The sequence below is a fragment of the Hoplias malabaricus genome, chromosome 5 (genome assembly GCF_029633855.1).
Source record: "Hoplias malabaricus isolate fHopMal1 chromosome 5, fHopMal1.hap1, whole genome shotgun sequence".
Classification (NCBI taxonomy): Eukaryota; Metazoa; Chordata; class Actinopteri; order Characiformes; family Erythrinidae; genus Hoplias; species Hoplias malabaricus.
In genome coordinates, this window is record NC_089804.1 from 25,529,179 (window position 1) to 25,548,931 (window position 19,753).

Consider the following 19,753-nt stretch of genomic DNA (forward strand, 5'->3'; position numbering starts at 1 on the left):
AACGTATTGAAATATCAAGCACCATTTACAAAATTACTTCTCCAAAAATAATAATAATAAACAAATAAAAACATTTTAAAAATGAAAAAAAAAACACCATTTGGAGCATTCACTATGATCTGGTTTTCAAAACTGAAAAGAAGTTTTTCATTTACAAAATCAAAATTAAAAAAATCAAATTTTTTTTACTTTTTTCCTTTTTATCTGCAGGGTCTTAATTTTTACTTTTTTCTCTACTTTGTTTTTAAGACTGATATATGCATATAATCTATTGAGTGTACTGTTGTATCATTAAAAATAAAAAGATTTGGAAACTGTATGTACAGTGTAGTTACAATTTTTGGACTTTAACTGAACATTTTTCACTATTCAAATAGAAAGACTAGAATGTTCTCTTTCCGTTTACTGTAGTTAAATGGTTATTAGGGCTTATCCTGTTTATTTGAAGGACAGGATGGTTTGTGTACACAGGTTTTAACAGCATTTACCTGCTACATCACTTTACAAAATTTTAATAGGCTCCTAACCGGTTGTCTATGACCTGGGCACTTTAAACACAGCAGCAATTTTGACCTAATTCTCGCAGCCAACGAGCAAACACACGGTGGCGATAGAGTGCCTTTCCGTTCAGAATTAAGGTCAGTCTCTCCCGTCAAAATAAAAGCTTACCACCTACCGTTTTTTCTGTTTAACGCAATATCTGAGAGTGCAAGCTCTTACATTTGACGGACAGAGTGCTTGTTTTATAAACAATATTCCCATTAAATGAACCAGGGCAACAGATATTGATGTATTACGTAAAATATACTTTAACACGTAGAGGGAACTTTTATATTAAAATGTGTGAATCACTACTTCTTCATGTGACATTTCGTGAACACATGACATGAAAACATTTGGAGAGGCTCTTGAGAAAAAGATGAGCTGTAAGTTTATTTTCCGTTAAATTACACATTTTATTTATGTTTTTAAAACGGTCTCTAAAGTTTCGTTGAATTATTTGCTTGTTAGAGTCTGTTTCTCTATTCTAATGGGAGCCAATGTTGTGGTCCAGTTAAAATCAGGGGTTTGACTGTTAACACCTCCATTTGGTGTTGTATTTTTGCTCGAAGACATGTTGTGAGAGCTGAGTATTTCCACTTTGTAACTGGAGCGTCCCAAAAAATCAGTCTCAAATGTAAGGGTTCAGACAGCATGTGTTTATTACATCATAAACCCTAGGAACCAATCCTGTGAATTTCACGGCATTGTAACAGAAGCTGTATGGAGTTTTCGGTCTGTAGGCTAGTGGTCTGAGAGTGAGTGGAGGTGGTGGCTGGTAACTGTTCATAGAGATGTGTGAAGTGGAAGTGAGGAGCTACATGCAAGTATTTTTAAAGGAATTAAGAATGGCACTTTAGGCATTTTCAAAAGCTGGGTGGCAACATATAAGGGATTTATTTTGTAATATCTTTTAGGTTATGGCTTAGAGTGAACATGCCAAATTTCACGTATGCAAGTATTCAAGAGAATTGAAACTTTTGCTTCTGAAAGTATAGAGGACTAATGTTAGAAATGGGTGATTGCATTCTATCTCAGGACGATCTGAAGTTTGGAAATTGGAGGTTCAGAGGTTTCCTCACGTGCATGCAGAAAAGCACGGGCACAACTTGGTCATCAGTTTGTCACCAGTTCAGTCTATAGCCAGTTCATTCTGTACCCAATTCAGTCTGTTCTCAGTCCAGTCTGTTCCTGATCCAGTCTAACACAGTCTAATATTTTAGAATGGCCTTATATACATTGGAGTAGTGGGGGAAGGGAATTGGAGGAAGAAGAGGAGTTTGAAGAGGGGTAAAGGTGATGGTGAAGATGATCAAAGAAAGAAAGTGATAAGATAGAGTAAGGAAGGGTAAGAAGAGGTGTGAAAGGAGGGGTGTGATGTAATGATTGGTGGGAATGGGGGATGGGAAGATGAGAGGGATAACAAAAGGTCACACAAAGATACAAAAAGGCCATATAGTTTCTTTCACCAGGAAATCCATCAGAACTGCATTATCCAGTGAGGTCACAAAAACCATGCAGAATGTGTGTGAATGTTGTCAGTAATACAATGTAAACACACTTGAATGTATACTTTTAATAACATTTAGTATGAAAATAGCTCTTATAAAATAATAGCATGATTACATGGTTGTAGTTGACTGATGTGAACATAGTTATAAAATACTCTGTAGATATCTAAATAAATAAAGAACCAAATATCTGTACTTCACTAGAGCCTCAACCTTCACGCCCTGGTAACAGACTTGTGCTGTCTTCACCATGATGCCTGGAAGCTCTTGGGATGAGAGGATTTCTGCATTTTTGTTGAGCCCCTCACAGTTTCTGTCCTGCACCACCCCTGAGATTTTTCTATCAGAGCTCCTTGATGAACTGAGGGATGACAAGACAAATGACAACAAAAAGGTAATAGTAATAAACATATGTTCATGACTCTACTTTAATGAATATCTTGCTGTAGAATGGCATGCACAGCTTATAGAATCTCCATAGAAAATGAGCACATGAAATTACATAACCATGGGTTCTAAGGGACAAGGAACTGCATTTTCTGGATGAATGCAAATGAAATACTCACAGCAGTGTTCTTATAGCTAACATATGAAGGGGGTTGGACAATACTCCATATTAATATGCGTGTTAGATGAGCAAATGTTAATAAACATTTGCATTTATTGTGTAGGTAGAAAACTGATTGGCATTCAAACTCACTGTTAAGCTTCCAGCTTTATATGAATCTGAATTACGTGTCGCTTATGTTTTGATAGGTGGTACTCCTGTCCGCATTATTGGAGCATCCTACAGTCCTCTGCCCGACCATCTCAGCAGGAGAGGGGACAGCACAAGAGCTTATATCAATCCTCAACTATACTTCACAGAAATCAGTCAGTCTTAAGTGCCACATTATGCTGGCTATTACCAATGTTTTAATATGTACATCTTGCTTGGCAAGCCGAACAAAAGTAGCAGAAGACTACTTGGACTTTCTGTTCAAAACTATTCAGGACACAAATGATAACACTGGTGGGCTGGCTTTCCAACCCCTCAGGGCTATGGCTTGTGACTGTCTGAGAGAAATGGAGTCCTGCAAACCTGGCCTTCTCTCACAAAAAACAGAAGCTCTGTACTACCTAAAGCAACAGGAAACTACAGTTCTTCATCAGTCTTATTGTATGTTGTATACGCAGAGTCTCAAGAATGCACTTTATCTCTTGACTGGAGAAAAAGACGTAGATACATTAAAGCTTAGGAGTATCTTGTGTGGAAATGAAGGCTTTGTATGGAAGACTAATGAGTTGTCGTTATCCATGTTGCCATTCAGCATGATGACGCATGCCCCTCAACTGCCAACTGTACTAGATTGCAGAGAGCTGAAGTCTATATTGTCCTTGCTTTTAGAGGATTCTTACCTGATGACTCCTATCTCACAAGCTGCCTTACTTCGAGGACTCGTAGACATTGTTGCCACTGTACCAGCCATTTCTCCGGGAATATTCAAGTCTCAACTGTTGCGACTTTTTGGTACAGCAGAGGTGGAGCTGATGCATGCGACACTGCTGATGAAAGGCACGTTCACAGACAGTCTCTTCACGGCTGAAGATGAGCATTTCTTAATCAAGCGTCTTGTGGGCATGGCACAACATCCACTACTGAAAATTCATGAGAAGCTGTTTTACATGGACTGCATCCTTCATTTCCCTGAGAATAGACCAATCTCTAGCAGTGGAGAAGAGTGTCTGCCTGTGCTTGTCACTCCTCGGCTTACTCTATCCCTCCTCCCTACTGTGTTTAACGACAGTGCCACTATGCTTTGTAGACTAAACCTCCTATGCCTGGCTCATCTGGAAGCTGATGAGGAAGAAGAGGGCAAAGGTCTGTCCTACCTATTTGATCACTTGATGGCCCTGCTCAAAATAGTTGACAATAAGGGAGGCAGAGAGATGGTAGTGACATCCTTCAGAGCAATCTTTATTTTTCTCACGCACTTCAACCACATGGAGAAATTCACAGAGAAACTGGTCAACAGCTTGTGCGACCTGTATTCCAGACACTGTCGCCTGGCACCAAATCAGATCAATCTTGCAGACTGCATCCAGGAATGCTTCGAAGATTCCCCTTGGTCAGTGCAGTTGTTGAAAGCTCTTCAAAGGTGCATTGTGGAAAAGCCCCCATTGCAACTGACCCTTCAGAATTTGAGCTGGCACCTCAAAATCTTGGGACGAGTGGCCCAAGAAGGTCAGATTGCCCAGAGGATTACGATCTGTCTCCTTCTCAATGTCCTTATCAATTCCAATCTTTGTGAAAGGAGGAACTGGCAGGTGGGCAATGCCATTCTTGCGGTTTGCCGTAACTTACTTCAGCATCCCACTCTGAACCAGATGTTCATCGAACTGGCAGACCTCCTGCAGTACATGGCCAAGCACTATGAGGACACAGACATTCAAGAACATGCACGGTTCTACTACACCTTGCTTACCAACTTGTCATGGGAAAAGCTTGCAGGTGTCCTTACCATAGGACCCGAAGGAGGGCAGGCTAAAGTCAGATCATTATCTTCCATTGTGGCTGAAAGTGATGGGCTCACCAGTTGCTTGACTGTCCAGCAGACTGAGGAATGCGTTCTGCAGCTTATGAAGGTCCATGAGCAGGAATCCCAGCGTGCAATTATAAGTAGAGGTACTCTTGAGAATGGGGGTGGGAAGGATTTGTTTGAAGTCTATCAAGCGCAGTTCGAAACCCCAGGCTTTGCATCTGAGATCACCTTGAATTATAACCTGACTCATACAAAAGTGACAGATCCTAGGTTTGACAGAGTCTTTACAATTTGCCTGCACTTTGACTTGAACGACTCACACTATGCAGAAGTGAGTGACATCTATGTCCCATGCCTCTTCAAAAACAGGAAGCCGCCTCAAGTTAGCCTGAAGCTGAAACCCTATCAGCCATACCCAACAAATCTAAGGCTGAGTGCCATTTTCACTACTGAAGATGGTCTCTCTTGGCATACTCAACTCCCTGATGTAAAAATCTCATTCCCAGAAATATTCCTCCCAATTCCTTTGCCGCTGGGTGCATCACATGAGTTCAAGGAGGTTGTGTTTGACCGTATTTGGAAGGCTACATCCTCAGGGGAACCTAGCAGTTCAGCAACTAGCCTATATTGTTTCATGACTGGGAGTAGCACACTGGCAGATTTGATACAGATGAATTTTGAAGGTTTCCTGATTACAGAGTCACCCGACAATGTTTGGAAAGTTCTGTTTTTCCTTCCCCCTTTGTTTCATGTTCTGTTGATGATTAGACAGGCTGAGGATGCTGTTCAAGTCAGCATTGCAACAGATAACTGGGAGCTGCTGCCTCATGTCAACTCATACCTTCAAAATATAACTGCCCCCTGCAACAAAACAACTACTTGATGTGTAGGTGTGGAAAAGTGTTCACAGTGGCACTCATTAAACATTTTAAAGTCACAGACGGCTTGTAAATTAAGTAATGAGTTAGACTGGGGTTGTCTCAGCAGGGAATCTCTAAAATATTGTAGCATTAGAGCCACATGCTTGATTTTAATAAATGAATATACAGTTTTATGATGTTTATACCAGTTTAATTGCACTTACTGTGTTTTGATATGTTGGCATTGTATTTCATTCATAATGTGTTGTAAAATTGATCAATTTGCAATAGTATGTACAGTTTAATGATATGTATAGTAAATTAAATAATAAACCAAATATTGTAAATTGAGTAATAAACTGCCATTACATCCTTCTTTTTCAATTTTTACTTATAATTATTAAGAAATTATAACTAATAAATCACTAAGACAGAAAACAAATGACTGTATATAATTTAATCAGATGATAAAACCTTTTGCACAATTAAAGTGATCTGTAAACGCAAGGGTCTAGTTAATTAACACAAGTAAATATAAAAATGCAACAGTTTAATATATATTTTACATGTAGACTTTAAACTGTATAACCTTAGACATATAGCTTGTTTTAGCAGCCGTCAAATCCAGTGTCTGGGAACCAGAATTTCAAGGCATAGTCCAGATATTAAGACAGTAATTCATATTATCCCACAAGTGTTACACCATATTTTCTTCAGTGTTCAAATCAATTGTAAACACATCTATTTCATTCTACAATTAAATATGAACCTGTTTCACTCCTTTTCGGAATAAGACCAGTGGTTTTTGAAAGGCCTCATTATGATAGTCAGTGATCTGTGTCCTATCACTTTGAGAGACCTTCAAAGTTGGGCCCTGTGCATGCAGGTAGAGCTGTCTGACTGTTCAGAAGCTTGTCCATTATACTGATTTCAGCATCCCTCTTTTCAACCTCTTCCACTGGAGTCCAGGACATGTCGTGCTGCAGTTTGTATGCCCCGAGGAACTTGTGTGGACAACTGGGACCCCATTCCTACAAATCAAGGATCAAGGAAAATTAGAAAAATGCTCTAATCATCTAATATTAATGGATGAAAGACATGTCTGAATCCATACTTATTAGTGCCACTCCACCCACATAATGTGTCTTGGTACAGTAACCCAATCAGAAAGGGTAATCAAATTCTGCCACAGTACAAGGGTATAATACTCTTGATCATGATGTAGAAATTATGAGAAAATTCATGAATGTGTATTTGTATCTGTACTACGCAGTACCACACTCTGGTGGAAATGTAACATAAATAATTTTTCCAAAAACTAAAGACACACTGGTCCCAGAACAATTTCTTGCATTATTTTATTGCTCAAAATTTAGAACCTTACCTTTGGAGACAGAATAGAAAAGTAGCGCTGTCCAGATTCGCGCATGTACAAGTAATACATGTTTCCAGGCTTCTTCACAACATTGCAGGCTGCATGGTGGAGATCAGCATCTCTCTTGGCATCTTCCAGCACCTGAAATGTAGAAAATACAGATTTGTTCCTATCATTTTTCCTGGTTAATAGGGCTGGTTATTAAAAATCAATACAAGTTTTGTAATGAATTACTTCAACATTGAAATATACAGAGAAATTCTGCCAATAAATTGCCAATGTCAGTGTCTTAGTGGTCATTTAATAACTGATTGCAAAAAGACAATAAAAGCAAAATGTATATACCCAGCCCTATTCACAACATGAACTTAACATTTTAGCGCTGGTTCATATGACACTGTAATAACACATACACATAAATGATCCTTCTCAAGGATTAAGTCCAAGACTACACAGGACTCTGAATTAAGATTCCCCTCTGAAAGGAAGATGTGGTGGAGTACTAGACTTAAAAAAAAAAAGAGAGTATTAAAGTCATAATTTTAAATAATTTTAATGACCTTTCTTGCTTGTTCCTGCAGGTATCTTATTTGGTCAGCAATGACTGTCAACTTGTTGCAAGCATTCGCTCTGATAAATTCATCTCCCTGCAAACAAACCAAAAAAACAACACATTAAACAAATAAAGTAATGTAAAACTAAGGAGCTTCATGTTAAAACATGGGTTACCTTCTGAACTTGCTGTGCCAAAGCAACAAGGTCCATAGGGTCTCCCACTCGATTGGTCTTGTAGGTGTTTACCAAAACCACTCCACTTGGATTACTGCTGGTTTCCACCAAAGTGACTGAAATATAAGAAGTATCAAACCGTAAAATAACAGGCAACCCGTAATTTAAAACTGCTTAGTAAAACACTGTTAAAGATATAAAAATGTGTCTTTGCTCCAAAAGTCAGTGCCGCCATATGGCTTCTTCCCTTAAATATATTGGTTTTATTATTTGTCAGTTAAGGGAGGGTTTATTTTTTTTACATTTGCACCGTTATTGGTCTGTATGTCACTACAATGTATCTGCTAAAAATACAGTTTTTGACCATGGTGAAACCTTGCAAAAGAAAGAAAAATATAAGATTGGATAACAACTGTCTATATGATCACAGTTGTAATAGATAGTGATAAATGATGTAGTTATAGCTGTTGACAGCAGACTCAGTCTCTTATTATCGTTAAAATGAAACTTCCACAAACATCCCATTACTGAAATAATTATTTAAGAGCCAAGGTTCGATTTTCATTGATTTTCACTGTGAAAGTCACTGTTGGTGATTTTTCAAGCTGCCCATCAAAACAGGTAAATAAGAAATGAATAGAGTTCATATGAGCGCTATTAAATACAATGTTAATTGTATGAAAAACATTTTCCAGTGAAAATCAAACGGTTTATCTTGTTAACATGTCTGTGTGCGGTTGGTAATAGGCTAGAAATGTTATAGACAATAAGCAGTCAAAGCCATGATTTAAACTTTTTTCTGTTTTGAAAGTCAGTGTGAAACAGAGATAATCAGATTATAATCAAAGCCAGGATTTCTTATGTCATGAATCTAATGAACCAACAGTGTAAACCCATAAAATAACTATGTATTTTTTTAAGTCTTTTTAGAAGTTTTGGAGAAGAATTTAAAATAGTCCCAATTTCAGTCTTGTTTGTACTCAGTGTTAATACTGGTGCCCAGTAACTGCTGCACCATTTAAGGTGGAACAGAAAATTCCCAAAAGAATTTAATTTCAGCTTCGTGTGAGAACATATTTTTGCTTTCTTACCTGTGGTGGTTCGGTCCAACTGGTCTGGTAAACTCACAGTTTTGTCCATTTTACTGCTGTGATAAGCGTTTTGCAGACCCTTATAGTCCGTCAAGTCCAATTCAACCGAAAGGAACAAAAAAAAAGTAAAGAGAGCTGAGTCTCTTACTTAATGACTAACTGAACTTTCATAACCGCACTGTCCTGATCCAGCAAAACACTCCCGACAGCTCCAAACGGTCATAACGCTCCTTCTCATAAAAATAAAATATTTAAAATATTATACGTTTCTATTAATTATTTGATTTTGAATTTTTTAACTTGGTCTATCGGGTTTACTTTTATGGGAATATGTTTGATTGGTTTATTTGTTTATTTTAATATATTAGGATATTCGCTCAGGCACGTGAAGGACAGCCCCCCTCAGGGTTGCTGGGAAATGTAGGCAGTGTTTGCAGCGAAAGATTACCACATAAAACAACACATAGCAAAAATGCTTTATAATATCAATGCATAAAAATTATAATTAGTAATGTAAATGCCTGGGAACTGATATAATAACTAAATTTTAATAATAATTTCCACAATTTTGATGACTTCCCATCCCTTTAAATATTTTCAGTTTATTGCATATGAAAAGATCTTTTTAACGATAATCAAACACAAATATATATATATATATATATAATGTATAAAATATAAAATATGTATATTTCATAATTTCTCTGTCTCTCTTACACCGCAATATTTATACAGCTTTTAATATTTCATATTATTTATTGAATAAACCATTCTAAAATTCACTTTTCTCCTCCAGTTCCTTTATCTCAACTTAGCTGGGTTTTTTTTGCCAGTAATTGGGAAACATTGCCAGCATTAATACATTAAAGTCTATTAATGTCCATGTGTTATGCCACTTTGAAATGGCAAGGTTCCACACAAACAAACCTAAGGAATCATTCCCATCAGCCAAAATCAAATAGTGGGGGCGGGTGTGGGGGATAAACAGAGGCCGGGATGCTGCACATTCACAGATCTTCCTGCACTGAATGAAGGTAAGATTTGTGTTAGGGGAAGAGTTATGTTAAGCCACTTTAAGATATAATTTTTTCCCTTGTAAATAAGTTCTAAATATGAAAGTTTGAGACTTGAGCTGTAAGGGGATCATTGATGCTTGGAGGGGAATGGGGGGAACACTTATGTGTTTTGTTGCCAGATGAGTGTGGCTTAAATTTTGGTTTGGTTTTAGTCAATGCTTTTCATAAACATTCAACACTCATTTGCAAAGCAACTTTAAAAAAAGTTGCCAAACCTTGGGCCTACAGCAGATGGAGCTGACAGGAGCTAGATTTCACAGCAGCAGCTTCTGAAAGGGCTCCACCTCCTGCAAAAAGTTCTCTCCTCCATGCAGGAGTTGTAGATGCGTGAACTTTTCTCCAGTCTTCTCCAGCAGAGCTGTGATCCTCCAGTATGTGGTCCGCCGCGCTGCTTCTAGCGGCCCTTACTTTCTCTGTTTTGGAAAACCCCGCAGTTAGTGTTCAGTTTGGTGGAGTTTTGGAGCCGTATGACTTACTGTTTGATAATGCGGTCGAGGCGTACTATAAGCAGGACTGGCTGGCGGTGATTCTGAACATGGAGCGGGCTCTTAGGAATAAAGCCATGGTCCGAAAGGTCCGGTCTCTGTGCCGGATAACATGCGCCAACCAGACCGCATTCGAAGTGCCCGTTCCAGGCATGTGGTCGCCTATCCCCGGCGCTGGTTCTTTGGAGGATTTGGGGTTTTTCCAGAGGGTTTTAAAGCGGGCGGAGTGTGTGAGCGCCTGCGAAGTGGACAAACTCGGACCACCGACTCTGCACAAAGTTAGCGACGCAACTGAACTGGAGTTCAAGAAGAGAACTCCTTACAATTATCTGCAAGTGGCTTATTTTAAGGTAAAGTGGTATTTAAAAAGGCGTCGCATTTTCGAGAAAACAACGGTTCTCACTAACGACGGACAAGTTGCTCTTATACAACTAACGGCATAACATTCTCTCCACAAACGCTGAGGGAAAATGTTTTATTTTTGCCATTCTTTCTCCAGATAAACGACCATTTCGACCAGTTCTGACCCGTTTAATGGAATCTGTTAAATCTAAGCTCCCCCTGCCCCCAAAACTGAGATGTAGGTGCCACGTCTGTAGTCTTAAGGTGGAGTCGACTGTTCAGGGCAAAACGGTCGTGTTGAGACACATCTCGAGACCTTAAGAACCCATTCATTTCATGAATCCAGTAGTGCTTTAGAGACCTTTTAAACCCAATTTTAAGCTTCCAATGGGCATTTCATAGGTATGCTGACTGTAAATGTGAAAAAGTCTGGACTTATAGTTAAAAGGCATAGATACATTTAAAAGTGAAATAAATTGTTATTGTCTCCTTAGATTCAATAGAAACATTAACACAATATGTTAAAGTCAGCAGTGACCAGACATTTTCTACTATACACACTTTTGGTCCCATAATTAATTAGTTCCCAGGTCTTTGACATATCTTTATCCCAGATCTAAATAAAGCGAGCAAGACTGAAACATAACTTCAGCTTGAGTTTGAGATAAAAGTCTAAAGCTGAACAGTTATGGCAACAAACTTTTGGCCATCAGGCCATTTTTATGTACATACTGACAACATATTTAGGTTAGCTGAGCTACTGATGTTAAATGATTAGTTCGGGATCTCTGATGGCACTCCAGTTTATTCCAAATGAATTGGGTGGTGCTCCATCACTCAACAGAGGGATAAATTCCCCTCTAGTCAGCACTTAATACTGAGCATATAACACTACTGGCACTGCTTTTCTGCAAAGATTATGGTAGATGTTTGTGGAGTTAAACATGCACCAGCACTTAACGTGGCTTAAAGTAACATGTAGTGCACGAAATAGCTAAACATCCCTTACTTCTTCTTGTGCCCACAGATCAACAAGCTTGACAAAGCTGTGGCTGCAGCAAATACATTCTATGTGGCAAATCCAGATCATGTGGAGATGAGGCAGAACCTGGAGTACTACAGTCTGATGGCTGGTGTGCAGGAGGCAGACTTCAAGGACCTAGAAGCAAGACCACACATGGTAAGATAATGAAGCTATGGATGAGGATTTAAAATAACATCTCCAAACAATCCTTTACCACCACATCAGGAGAAGACTTTGCACTAAGTGTGTTTACATGTGAACCAATTCCGCAATGATTTAATAAAACCTTGCCATGAACTGAGCATATTTCTTTGGAAAATTGATGAGCAGAATACTGCCGTATGATTTTCAGAAATGATGAGGTTCAGAATCATTTTTAGGGTTCTTCAGCTTATCCTTGATGGGGATATTTGTTTGGATGTGTGACTGTATTTACACTGCTAATTTTATTCTGGTTACATAACGGTTATGTAAGAAACAATGAAAGTGTGGATGGTGTGCCATATATTTTCATTAAGAAATGTCCTGAATACAAGGAAGCAAATCATATATTCACAAGATGGCAAAGAAAATTAGGACCCACAGGAAGGTCTCAGTCTGGGGATTTGTTAGTATGACGAAGTACTTTTGAATTTTAAGGCTGTGTATAAGACGTGGTTAGGGATCCCAGATTTGATTTCTGTTTCACATCGGGAACTCTATCAACAGTTCTAAAAAAACCCACTTTCTGTTAAATGTAGGATGGAATTTTTTAGGAGAATGGCATACATATAGATCTTCTTGCCCTGCACACATTAAGCCACAGCTAGCGATGAAATGATGGTTTCCTCTTGATGTTTCAGGCCGAGTTTCTGCAGGGGAAGAAGCTCTACAGTTCTGATGAGTTTTCCTCAGCAATCGATCACTTTGAGGCTGCTGTGGAGGAGTATTTCACTGCTGATGAGGAGTGCAGGGTTCTGTGTGAGGGAGCTTACGATTATGATGGATACAACTACATGGAGTACAAAGCTGACCTCTTCCAGTCCATCACAGGCAAGTGCCTTTTCCTACTGCTGTTCATTCAAATGTCAGCATTTTCCACAGACCTATGCCACTTTTTAAAACTCACATTCACAATATAGGCAGCATGGGGGCGCAGCACGTATTGTCGCAGTTGCACAGCCCCAGGGACCTGGTGGTTTTGCGTTCAAGTCTCGTTCCAGGTGACTCTCTGTGAGGAGTTTGGTGTGTTCTCCAAAAACACGTTGGTAGGTGGATTGGTGACTCAAAAGTGTCCATAGGTCTGAGTTTGTGTGTGTCGCCCTGTGAAGGACTGGCGCCCCCTCCAGGGTGTGTTCCTGCCTTGCGCCCAGTGATTCTGGGTAGGCTCTCGGACCCACCGCGACCCTGAACAGGATAAGGGTTACAGATAATGAATGAATGAACATTCACAATATTAAACATAGTTTTGCTATATTAGTTATTCAGTAATGTGTATGTAGTTATTTTATTTTATATTGTGTGTTATCTATGTCTGATTGTGCTTAATGTTTCACTACAGATCACTACTTGTACATTCTGAATTGCAAGCAAAATTGTGCTGTGGAACTGGCCTCCATTCCTGGACAAGACAAACCAATAGAAGAGTTCCTTCCTTCACATTTCAACTACCTGCAGTTTTCCTATTATAATAGTATGTTACTTCATTGCATTATTTTGACATGCTGAGCTTTCTTCACATTTCCATGTAGAAAATTATTTCAGTTCCTTGTAGAGGACGTGTCTATGTAATTTTAATCTCCATTTGATTAGGTTCATCCAGCTTTTTGACCACTGTCTAATGCAGTCCAGTCACTCTTTCCAAACTGTCACTGTCCCTGTCTCTCTCTCCCAGGTGAGAAATACGAGAAGGCCATAGAGTGTGCTAAGACCTACCTTCTGTTCCACCCTGAGGATGAGGTCATGAAGCAGAACCTGGCATACTACTCTGCTGTGTTAGGCGAGGACAAGGCCGTGGACATCTCGGCCAGAGAGGTGCTGACCAAACAGCTAGACAGTAAAGCTTTTGTGAACCAGAGTGGCAGGATTTTGCCTTCTCAATTCAAGATTTTTTCCTGTAGTTTCTTGGCTTTCAATTTGACAATCGATTACGGATGCTTTGAAAACACTGCCATTGTCTTCAAACAATATTATCTTAACAACCAAATGTATGCGAAAGCTATGTTAGGTAGTGTTTTTGCCACAAATTACAGTTTCAAAATCATTGATGTCAACTGACCTGTAATATTGAGAATAGTGCTTCTGTCTTTGCTACTCTCTGCAGATACTGCACTATGTAACTTCTAGAGGCAGCCAGACATTCTTCTTGGTTGTCCCCAAGCCAATGGCAGATAAATCAGTGCATCAGGGAATTGAGCACCAAAATCATGTGAATGACTATAGCCTTAACTCTGCTGTAAAACCCTTAAAGTGCTATTGGTAATTTTTTTAAAATTTTAAAAAAATTTTAAGTAGCAGAGTATTTATACAATGTTTTATTTATTTTACATTTATTTATTATTTTCCTATGAAGTGCAACTCGCATGACGTGAAGAAACAAAGTGCTTTGTAGTCCCTGAATTAAACAGTTTATTCTTCATAGAGTGGATCCTCTTAATAGGACAGTGTTGTTAAAAAAAACATTCAAGGACTCAGACAATCTGTGATATATCGAGGTCATTAGGCATCAGTTTCATAACATGTCTGTTTCATAACATGAAGAACCACTGGAGAAAGTGGCTGATTGCTCATTTATCCTCATCCAACCTAATCCCATTCTTAATCCTTATTCAGACGCAGATAATCAGTTGAGTTTCAAAAGCTTGTTAAAAGTTTGAGCAGTTGTAGTTGAACAGTAGGGCACCATTTAATTTAACGGTGACCAAAATTTTATTTATTCAACACGTCTAGACAAGAGAGTGTGAGGTGCTAGTAGAACAGTCTAAAATTAAGCTTGGGCTTTTAAATATTCATGAGATAACTGAATATATATTAATAAAAGATTAATCCCACCCTAGGAATGTGACATTCTGTTCTCACTGTGTGGGTGAAGCGGCTTCATTATTCTTTGTTTTATATTTTAGGTTGTTCAGCGGCATATCAAGAAGTCTTTGCTGGAGAAAGAGCTTCTCTACTTCGGTTATGAAGTTTTTGGAATCACTTTTGTGGATCCTGTGAGTCCCATAATATAGCTTTACAAAGTGTTATGTTTTCTGTGTCTGCTGCTAAGAAATAATCAACTTGTTTTTCCAGGACACATGGACCCCTGAAGACGTGATGCCTAAGAAACTTAGGGACAAGCAGAAGTAAGACATACAGTGGCTTTATGGTGGTTTTGATGAATTAAAAAAACCTAACACCAGATTAAAAAAAAAAAAAAAAAAAAAATCTCAGGGGGCGGCACGGTGGTGCAGCAGGTACAGGCGCAGTCACACAGCTCTAGGGACCTGGAGGTTGTGGGTTCGAGTCCCGCTCCGGGTGACTGTCTGTGAGGAGTTGGTGTGTTCTCCCTGTGTCTGCGTGGGTTTCCTCCGGGTGCTCCCGTTTCCTCCCAATTCAGGGTCACGGTGGGTCCAGAGCCTACCTGGAATCATTGGGTGCAAGGCGGGAATACACCCTAGAGGGGGTGGCAGTCCTTCACAGGGCAACACACACTCACACATTCACTCACACACTCACACCTACGGACACTTTGGAGTCGCCAATCCACCTACCAACATGTGTTTTTGGACTGTGGGAGGAAACCGGAGCACCCGGAGGAAACCCACGCAGACACAGGGAGAAGACACCACACTCTTCACAGACAGTCACCCGGAGGAAACCCATGCAGACACAGGGAGAACACACCACACTCTTCACAGACAGTCACCCGGAGGAAACCCACGCAGACACAGGGAGAACACACCACACTTCTCACAGACAGTCACCCGGAGCTGGAATCACAACCTCCAGGAGCTGTGTGACTGGCACACCTACCTGCTGCGCCACTGTGCCGCCCTGCAGCAATACACTTTTATGCAAAAAGCACATAAGCCAAACCTGGGTTTAAAATTAGCTTGTCATGTGTTAATTACAAAGTTATACCTATGTTTGTTTCTGTTAAAGTCCATAGTACATTCTAAATTAGGTACGCACCCCACTGGTGAAATTATTAGCTCACCCTAATCTCTTTATGCTCCATGGAGTAGGTCCTCCAAATGTTTTAAATAAGTTCTTTAAAGAATCTTTAATATAATCAGGTAAATAGATGTCATCATAATAGTGTGAAGAACAACACTGCTACATTTTTATAAACATTTACAAGTGGCTATCTGCAACTCAGACCATTCCTGTGAAATTCGACTGTGTTTCCAGGGCAGACAGAGAGACAGCCGCGCGGATCACAGAGGAGATTGGTAATCTGATGAAAGAGATTGAAACACTAGTGGAAGAGAAGACCAAGGAATCATCAGACATCACCAAGATAATAAACGATGGTGAACAGCCTAAAAACAATCATTTTTTTTCTCTGAAATCCAGTTCAAACTTGTTCCTGTTTGACATTAATGATATTTTTCATAGCACCCACTAGAGCTCCACCTGCTGCAGGAGACACTACGATGTTTGATGATGTCACGGTTACCATGGAGTCCTCAGCTCTGAACGGTTCACAGAGGGTGGTTCTGGATGGAGTCATCACACACGATGACTGTCGAGAATTACAGCGACTTTCCAATGTAGGTGTTTTGCCTTCCCATATATATATATATATAGAAAGAGATACTCTATATTGGTTAAGGTGTTATAGACTTAATGAAGTCTATAATCCCATTAATGGGCATGTGAATGTGAATCCTACAGGCAGCAGCAAAGAAGGGAGATGGCTACAGAGGTCAGCCAAACCCTCACTCACCAAGCGAGATGTTCCAGGGAGTCACTGTCCTCAAAGCTTTAAGGGTGAGAAACCTTAACACATTTCAGTCTGATGAATAGGATGAGCACTGCATGTAGGCACATTTAAAGGAACAGTTTGTAGAAGAGCCAAGTTTACAAAGTGTCTGTCATATATCTATTAATTGCAAGTCACACAGACCTATAAAGGCTTACATTCTGAGGTGATTGGACATGGGTTTAAATAAGATTTTCCATTGAATCATTACAATAACAAGAATGAGTGAGTTTTGTTCAGATTTCAGGTTTTGTTTGTCACTGAGGGCCTGTGTGTTCAAGGCGACATATTGTCTTCACAGCTCGGTCAGGAGGGAGTGTTTCCCTTGAAGAGCGCTCGTTTGTTTTTTGACCTCAGTGAGAAGGTGCGTAAGGGAGTGGAGTCTTACTTCAGTCTGACGTCTCCTCTCTACTTCTCCTACTCCCATCTCGTCTGCCGCACCGCCATTGAGGGTAAGACGCATCTGTGCTCTGTATTGAATAGTACCTAACCTGAGACATATGACGCTGTCTGCTGGACAAATACTAGTTTCTCAGATGTATAGTACTCCTTTTCCAAATATTCTTTATGCAGAAGCAACAATAATAATCATTTCTGTCTTTAACAATGTTCTTGTCCAGAGAAACAAGGCGATCGCGAGGATCTGAGTCACCCTGTACATGCTGACAACTGTCTGCTGATCTCAGAACAAAATGAGTGCATCAAAGAGCCCCCAGCATACACACACAGAGACTACAGGTGGGACACTACCAGCAGAGCATGTCGGACATGTGTGTGTGTATGAAAGCATTTCATTGCATCGTAGTCAAATACTAATAGGTAATAAAGCAGGTTATTTTCTTTTCAGTGCCATTCTCTATCTTAATGAGGACTTTGAAGGGGGAGATTTCTTCTTCACTAAACTCGATGCCAAAACAGTCACAGTAAGTATTGTTCTGCACCTTCCAAAGTGGTTCTTCAGGAGGCGGTGGGTTTCAGAATCATGGACATTTAAGAAACAATTTGAGTGCATGTTTATGATGGAACACCTTGTGAAATATTCTTTAAAGAACCTTTTATAAACAGTTCTGGATAGCTAGAGGTTACACTAGTTTGCTAAGAGTGTACTGTATATTTGACAATGTTGTAACATGTTGTTACCACTAAGTGGCACTGTTGAGTCTTGTGATGATCTGAAATCCCAGATGGAAATACAGTTTCGGTCTAAAATCCCAGAAGAAATTAGGCCTTGGGCTGGTGGATTAAACAGAAGCTCCAATGATAGTTGTACCACTGCAAATGTGTTTATGCCTAGACTTAAGATTTATCTGCATCCAGTGCATCAGCCTTTTACATAACTGTCCTGTTAAAAGTAGAGTTGGTGCACAGGCGAGTTGAATATAAGGGCTCTGTCTTCTCTGCAGGCCGTGGTGAAGCCTCAGTGTGGAAGAGTTGTGGCTTTTGGTGCTGGCAAGGAGAATCCTCATGGTGTTAGAGCAGTGACTAAAGGTCAGCGATGTGCTTTGGCCCTCTGGTTCACTCTGGATCCTACACACAAGGAGAAGGCAAGTCTGTTTCAATAGCATTGTAATAGTGTAACAAAAAAGCAATAGTATAGAGTCTTCTCTTTAAACTAAATGTACAGTCAGAAAAGATAAGCTTGGTATCAATGATTGACTAAATATGCTGCGTAACTAAGGTAGAGGGGGTTGAATGGTTTATCTTAATTTACATTGACAAATCCCATCTATATTCATTTAAGATTCTTGTGCTTTTTTTCGTTCCATAGGAGCGGATTCAGGCTGAGGAGCTCCTAACCTTGCTGTCCAGCCCGGTGGATAAAGAGTTCCAGCAAACAGAGAAGGACAGCAGTGCTGAGGCAACTTCAGAGCCACAAAGCCCAGAGCAGGATGAGAAAAAGAAAGAAGAAAAATCGAAAGAAGAGACAAAGACACCTGCAGAGGAACAACCCAGCAAAACTGCTGAAGAGCACACAGACAAAAAAGATCACCAGGCAAAGGCCAAAAGTGCAGACAAAACAAGCAAAACAGTGACCAAAACGAAAGCAAAACCAGCAGGAAAAACAAAAACAAAGGAGGCAACCAAAACAAAGACCAAAACAGCAGACAAAACAAAGGCCAAAACAGCAGACAAAAAGGAGAATTCTGCGGACAAGAAGAAAGTAAAAGTAGTGTCGAAAAAGACTGCTGACGGCTCAGCAAGCAAAAAACCCAAAGCAAAACCCTCAGAGAATAAAGACTCAGAATCAAACTCACAAAAAAACAAAGAAGAGCTCTGAGCCTTTTTTTAAAAAGTAATTTTTTAAATAAGTTTTTATGTTTTTCTATGAGCCTGTCGTCTTTTATTGTGCTGTTTTTTGTCATACAACAAAACAACTTATTGATGCTGAAGACTGAAGACAAAAAGTTACAGCTTGAGTTTGTGTTGAGTAAAATTTTCACAACATAAATCATTTCAGATCTCAGGAATGATGGCAAAGCGCAGCTGAAATATGACCCATCGCAGTTGACTGAATAAAATTGAAGTAATCGGAGATGAACAGTGGTTTCTGTCTCTTTTTATTAACGAAATTTTGACAATTGACAATTGTCTGAACTTGATGTGGGCGAGACGGTGGCACACAGTCACACAGCTCAAGGGACCTGGAGGTTTTGGGTTCGATTCCCGCTCCGGGTGACTGTCTGTGAGGAGTGTGGTGTGTTCTCCCAGTGTCCGCGTGGGTTTCCTCCGGGTGACTGTCTGTGAGGAGTTGGTGTGTTCTCCATGTGTCTGTGTGGGTTTCCTCCGGGTGACTGTCTGTGAGGAGTGTGTTGTGTTCTCTCGGTCTCTGCGTGGGTTTCATCCAGGTGCTCCGGTTTCCTCCCACAGTCCAAAAACACACGTTGGTAGGTGGATTGGCGACTCAAAAGTGTCCGTAGGTGTAGGTGTGAATGTGTGTCTGTGTGTGTTGCCCTGTGAAGGACTGGCGCCCCCTCCAGGGTGTATTCCCGCCTTGCACCCAATGATTCCAGGTAGGCTCTGGACCCCCCGCGACCCTAAATTGGATAAGCGGTTACAGATAATGGATGGATGGATGGATGGATTAACTTGAAGTCTACTTGACAGAGGCTAGATTGGGATAAAGGACTACACCTGAAACCACCCCCTACATATTTCACACTCTCCAAACCCCTCCTTTTCTCTTCAGCTTTTATCTCCTGCTAAGTGCTGGTTGGTAGGAGTTCAATTCCACACTCTCAAGCTCAGTTTTGGG

General features: G+C 40.0%; 3 protein-coding genes across 4 annotated transcripts; 2 read left to right on the forward strand and 1 right to left on the reverse strand.

Annotated features, from left to right (window-relative positions):
- Positions 1–792: 792 nt before the first annotated feature.
- ap5b1 (adaptor related protein complex 5 subunit beta 1) lies at positions 793–5,801 on the forward strand. 2 transcript variants are annotated; one of them, XM_066672763.1, is made up of 3 exons: positions 793–926; positions 2,256–2,445; positions 2,808–5,801. In XM_066672763.1, exons 2-3 carry the CDS (start codon positions 2,302–2,304, stop codon positions 5,454–5,456), a joined length of 2,793 nt encoding a protein of 930 aa, XP_066528860.1. In that variant the 5' UTR covers positions 793–926; positions 2,256–2,301; the 3' UTR covers positions 5,457–5,801. The 2 variants fall into 2 exon arrangements, with proteins under 2 accessions (XP_066528860.1, XP_066528861.1); XM_066672764.1 differs by lacking the exon at positions 793–926 and adding an exon at positions 1,159–1,177.
- A 47-nt stretch (positions 5,802–5,848) lies between these two features.
- Positions 5,849–8,842, reverse strand: c5h1orf50 (chromosome 5 C1orf50 homolog). Its single transcript, XM_066672765.1, has 5 exons — positions 8,629–8,842; positions 7,538–7,653; positions 7,369–7,455; positions 6,818–6,949; positions 5,849–6,464 (listed from the first exon to the last, which is right to left on the reverse strand). The coding sequence occupies exons 1-5, from the start codon at positions 8,675–8,677 to the stop codon at positions 6,279–6,281; spliced, it is 570 nt and encodes a 189-aa protein (XP_066528862.1). The 5' UTR covers positions 8,678–8,842; the 3' UTR covers positions 5,849–6,278.
- Positions 8,843–9,961: 1,119 nt separating this feature from the next.
- p3h1 (prolyl 3-hydroxylase 1) lies at positions 9,962–19,028 on the forward strand. The gene is made up of 15 exons (XM_066671454.1): positions 9,962–10,539; positions 11,559–11,711; positions 12,398–12,587; positions 13,096–13,227; positions 13,429–13,568; positions 14,657–14,746; positions 14,826–14,878; positions 15,927–16,048; positions 16,134–16,288; positions 16,413–16,508; positions 16,802–16,952; positions 17,121–17,238; positions 17,348–17,423; positions 17,904–18,044; positions 18,269–19,028. The coding sequence occupies exons 1-15, from the start codon at positions 10,078–10,080 to the stop codon at positions 18,776–18,778; spliced, it is 2,589 nt and encodes an 862-aa protein (XP_066527551.1). The 5' UTR covers positions 9,962–10,077; the 3' UTR covers positions 18,779–19,028.
- Positions 19,029–19,753: the final 725 nt, after the last annotated feature.

Excerpts from the sequence above, each read along its gene's own strand:
- ap5b1 (XM_066672763.1), top strand. The coding sequence starts at position 2,302 with ATGATGCCTGGAAGCTCTTGGGATGAGAGGATTTCTGCATTTTTGTTG. Across the intron at positions 2,446-2,807 it reads AGACAAATGACAACAAAAAG|GTGGTACTCCTGTCCGCATT; the intron begins GTAATAGTAATA and ends ATGTTTTGATAG.
- p3h1 (XM_066671454.1), top strand. The coding sequence starts at position 10,078 with ATGTGGTCCGCCGCGCTGCTTCTAGCGGCCCTTACTTTCTCTGTTTTG. Across the intron at positions 13,569-14,656 it reads TGGACATCTCGGCCAGAGAG|GTTGTTCAGCGGCATATCAA; the intron begins GTGCTGACCAAA and ends TTTATATTTTAG. Across the intron at positions 16,509-16,801 it reads CTGTCCTCAAAGCTTTAAGG|CTCGGTCAGGAGGGAGTGTT; the intron begins GTGAGAAACCTT and ends TTGTCTTCACAG.
- c5h1orf50 (XM_066672765.1), bottom strand. The coding sequence starts at position 8,677 with ATGGACAAAACTGTGAGTTTACCAGACCAGTTGGACCGAACCACCACA. Across the intron at positions 7,654-8,628 it reads GTTGGACCGAACCACCACAG|TCACTTTGGTGGAAACCAGC; the intron begins GTAAGAAAGCAA and ends CTTATATTTCAG. Across the intron at positions 7,456-7,537 it reads TGGCACAGCAAGTTCAGAAG|GGAGATGAATTTATCAGAGC; the intron begins GTAACCCATGTT and ends GTTTGTTTGCAG.